The sequence below is a fragment of the Nesoenas mayeri genome, assembly GCF_963082525.1.
Source record: "Nesoenas mayeri genome assembly, chromosome: 5".
In the NCBI taxonomy this organism is placed as follows: domain Eukaryota; kingdom Metazoa; phylum Chordata; class Aves; order Columbiformes; family Columbidae; genus Nesoenas; species Nesoenas mayeri.
This window is the reverse complement of record NC_137548.1, coordinates 67,443,162-67,447,630: the sequence shown is the minus strand read 5'-3', so window position 1 is coordinate 67,447,630 and position 4,469 is coordinate 67,443,162. Positions and strand designations below refer to the sequence as shown.

Genomic DNA, 4,469 nt, shown 5'->3' with positions numbered 1-4,469 from the left:
GTGTCTTTCCAGCACTTGTGGCTCTTGTCCTGTGGGAGTCGGATGTGATTTCTCCATGACATTATGAGAACACACAATTTTTCACAACTACAAGAAAAATAGTGGTCAGAGTGAGTTTGGAGGTGAGGGTCAGTATGGAGGGACCAGAAGCCTGAGAAGGGGGTGGGAAGGCTGAAGAGGAGGACAGTGGTGGACAGTGGCCAGAAGTGGACAGTGCTCTTTGCAAACACTGCTCACCATTGTTTATGATGTGAAACTGTGCTTTCTGTAGCAGGTGGAACAGCAGTGAATGCATCCTGCTCCCATCGTCCATGAACCCTGGAGCTGCAGCACGTCCCCTTCTCGTCCTGGTCAACCAGTGGCTCCCCCACAGTTGTGCTATGGGAGCCCTGTCTGAAGCGATGGCACTGGGAAACTTCTCCCGGGTGACAGAATTCATCCTCCTGGGGCTTTCTGATACAAGGGAGCTGCAAGTCCTCTTCTTCGCCCTCTTCTTCCTGGCCTACACCATGGTTCTGCTGGGGAACCTTCTCATCATTGTGACAGTCAGGTCCAACCCTAAGCTGTCCTCACCCATGTACTTTCTCCTCTGCAATTTGTCCTTCATAGACATCTGCTGCATCTCTGTCACCTGTCCCAGGATGCTGGTGGACCTGCTCTCCCAGAGGAAGGCCATTGCCTTTGAAGCCTGTATAGCCCAGCTGTTTTTTCTGCACTTTGCTGGGGCATCAGAGATGTTCCTCCTGACCGTGATGGCCTACGACCGCTACACGGCCATCTGCAAGCCCCTGCACTACACAACCATCATGAGCCGGCGGGTCTGCTGGGTCCTGGTGTCTGCCTGCTGGGCAGGAGGCTTCCTCCACTCCATCGTCCAGACGCTGCTCACAATCCAGCTCCCTTTCTGTGGCCCTAACACCATCAATAACTTCTTCTGCGACGTGCCTCCCGTCATTCGGCTTGCCTGCACAGACATCTGTGTCACCGAGTGGCTCATGGCTTCCAACAGCGGCTTGATATCCCTGGTTTGCTTCCTGGTGCTGGTCACGTCTTACACGTTCATCCTGGTCACAATCAGGGTTCGCTTCACTGAGGAGCACTGGAAGGCGCTCTCCACCTGTGCCTCGCACGTGATGGTCGTCACCATCTTCTTTGTACCCTGCATCTTCATCTACCTCCGGCCCTTCTCTACCTTCCCCTCCGACAAGCACATCTGTGTGATCTACACTGTCTTGTCCCCGATGTTGAACCCCCTCATCTATACCCTGAGGAATCACGAGGTGAAGGTGTCCATGTGGAAACTGTGGAAACGCTGCAGAATCTTCTGAGACCAGATGGGTTTGCAGCAAACCCACAGTTACCTTCCTTTGGACTGATGGCAGATTGGGCTGTGGGAACAGGGTTGGAATCCAACAATATCTGAAATCCAAAGGATGTTTAGTTCCATTTAAGGAATTTACCTAACTTGGGTTTCTTCAGAGCCACAGTTTTCATCTCAACAGCTGCTTGGAACTTGGAACAGGCTGCCCAGGGCAGTGCTGGAGTCACCATCCCTGGAGGGTTGGACAGATGGACATGAGGTTCTCAGGGACATGGGTGGGTTAATGGTTGGACTCGATGATCTTAAAGGTCTTTTCCAACCAAAATGATTCTATGACTCCAACTATGGTCTTTGTCAATGTCTTTTTCCCCTTATTGTCTTATCTTCACTTCTCTATATTTGTTTCTGTGATGTTCCTCTGTCTCTCCTCAAAATAAATGGACTCTTCCCGTCGCCACAGCCATTTCTTTGCCATGACGAGTGGTTACAACCTGCTCAAAAACATTTCACATCCCTTCTTAGGATATATATTACCATAAAAATCTGGTTGTGACAGAATTCTGTAGCCTGCGCGACCCCTCTTTCCACATTGTTAGTGAAAGGAAATAACTTCCTCTACTTCAGCTCTGAAACCATTGGGTGTGTGGAAAAAGATACTGTACTGTCCACAGCGACTGCCTTTAGTTTTCAGGCTGCTTCTTGTATGCGTTTTCTGATTCATCTGAAATTACAAACTCAGCTTATATTTAAAACTGGGCTTACGTTTAGCAGAGCATCATTTCAGGACAATGTGGTCCCAGCATATTACAGTCTAGGAATCCCGAAATAGCCTTATTCCAGAGGTCTGCAGGGAAATCCAGCCCTTACCAAAGAGAATTACAAGCAGTTACACAGCAGCTTGTGCTCGGGTTGTACAAGAACCGCTGAAACACACAGCGAGGTTATTTCCCAATGCGGAAAACAAGCAACTCCACCTGTGTCGAAATCGGCTGTGACGAACCATTGGCCTCCAGTCATAAAGAACAAGCTGCAAATGGGAAATGAGGCTTTCGCCACTGATTTCTAAACCCTGAAGGGCACAAGTTTAAACCAGCGTAACCGCCGAATTCCCTCCGCAAATGCAAGAATTGGTTGGTTTGGATCAGGGTTTTTTTGACCTTAGTATATATTATATGTCAAAGACCTTTCTCACCTGAGCCCAGCAGGGCAGCACGGTTATACCTGACACAATCAGTATTTCGGAATACATGGGAGAGTAATGGGGTTATGTTTACATTCAAGTCTGATAAATCAATGAGATAAATCAATATGCTTATCTATATTTGCAATAACTTGGGGTAGCCTCTCCCTAAAGCTTATAACTAGAATCAAGTTCAGCTATTTGAACAGAGTATGTCTTATATCTTGCTGTCACCATGTTAATATATAATGTAACGGTATAGTGTTCAATACAGTATAACACAAGATAATACATTGTCCACAACTAGCAGCAGTAAACAATAAATAACACAAAGTCAAGTATCTACAATATATAAGCCCTCCAAATTATGGAGATATATATATATATAACACTGGTAATATTAAAAATAAATGTTGAAAAATTGAAGCTTTCTAAACAGTTTCAGTTGTGTGGGATCATAATTTTCAAAGAAATAAAGGCAGAACACGCATTTTCTCCCTGTCTGAGATGCTGTTACAGTGCTTTGTCACCAGATGGCAGAGGCACGTATGGAAGTGTCCCTAAATGCACACACTGAGGTTTCCAGGTGTGGAGATTTTGGCTGTAGGATTTTCCTTAGACACAGGAGGATGTGATTTTTTAACCTTTCAGGACACAGCAATAATTGTCTCACACAAGTGGATTATTAAATTCATACAAGCGACAATATATAAAGGAAGAAGTGACACGATCCGGCATTCTATGTGGGCAGATAGCAATGGTGTTTGGGGAAGAGAACTAAAGAAAAGACAATAGGATTTTGTTCTGCAAAGTGTTTTTAATAACCGAATTTTCTACCTTGCAGTAATGAGGTTTCCATACTCCTTCAGCAAATTTTACCCTTTATGGGGGTATCTAAACCCAGGACAAACACCCAGATCTCCGGCTGGAATGAGTGAGCAAAGATCATATATCCAAGGTGTAGCTTAGAGAAAATCACCCCAGAACACACAGAGGCTGGTCACCCAGTTTTGGGGTAAAAACACTGGGTTCCACTGACATTTCCCAGCTCTGGTGAATCACCGCCACCTCTAATGTAATCCCTGGGCTGAATAGTACTCTATTGCATTACATTTTCCAGAATTGCTTGTGTTGTAGAGTGTTAACGTCTCCACTGAAGGTACCGGGTAAAAACATTTGTGGTAAAAAAATAATAATAAAATAATAATAAAAAACCAACAACGGTTTAAGCACGGTTCTGGGCAACAGGTGGCAAAGTCTTCAGCTGTTGTAAATCAACGTGAGTGTAATCAGACCCCAGTTACTCAGCTGATGTTAATTTGCTTTGCTCCATTGGTTCAGCAGGAATAAATCAGGGACATCAAGAGGCTGGATCCAATGGAGTAAATTCATGTCTAAAGTAACCAGGAGCTGTTCCCAGGAAAAGGTCAGAGCTTTGGGTTTTGGGGTGTGGGTGACAATGGCACCATGATGGCCCTTGGCCCAATATCTCAAAGTTTGGGGGGCTTCTGTACCCTAGAAATCCTGCTTTTTGCACACAGCTAATGCCAACTAGCAGTGGCTTTTTTCTCAGCTAAGGGACTCATTTTCCCATTTGCAATGTGTCTATATAACTTAACCCCCCCACACACACACACCAAAAAACCACCACCAAACCAAACAGTCCATTCATATTGCCATTCGGTCTCTCAATCTGGGAGTTTTAGCAGCTGTGTTAAAACTGCTTCAGGATCAGCAGATTTTTTAAGTTTTGTGTGGTTTTTTAGGTGAATGCAAAGAAACTTCACAGATTGGGCAGCAGGATCAGAGCAGATTGGGATGCGGTAGGGATGTCCCCAGCTATTTTTGCCGCTATTGTTATTCATGAGCCTATTCACAAGTGCAGGTTTAGATATTTATGGGATATTTAATTAGTTTTAATCTCTCTTCGTAGTCAGCCGCTGCGACCTGTATCCTCGCAGTGAAACT

General features: G+C 45.2%; 1 protein-coding gene across 1 annotated transcript; it reads left to right on the top strand.

The window, feature by feature from the left end:
* Positions 1–401: 401 nt before the first annotated feature.
* Positions 402–1,328, top strand: LOC308040850 (olfactory receptor 4E2-like; the record flags this gene model as incomplete). Its single annotated transcript, XM_080345228.1, has 1 exon — positions 402–1,328. One exon carries the CDS (start codon positions 402–404, stop codon positions 1,326–1,328), a length of 927 nt encoding a protein of 308 aa, XP_080201354.1.
* Positions 1,329–4,469: the final 3,141 nt, after the last annotated feature.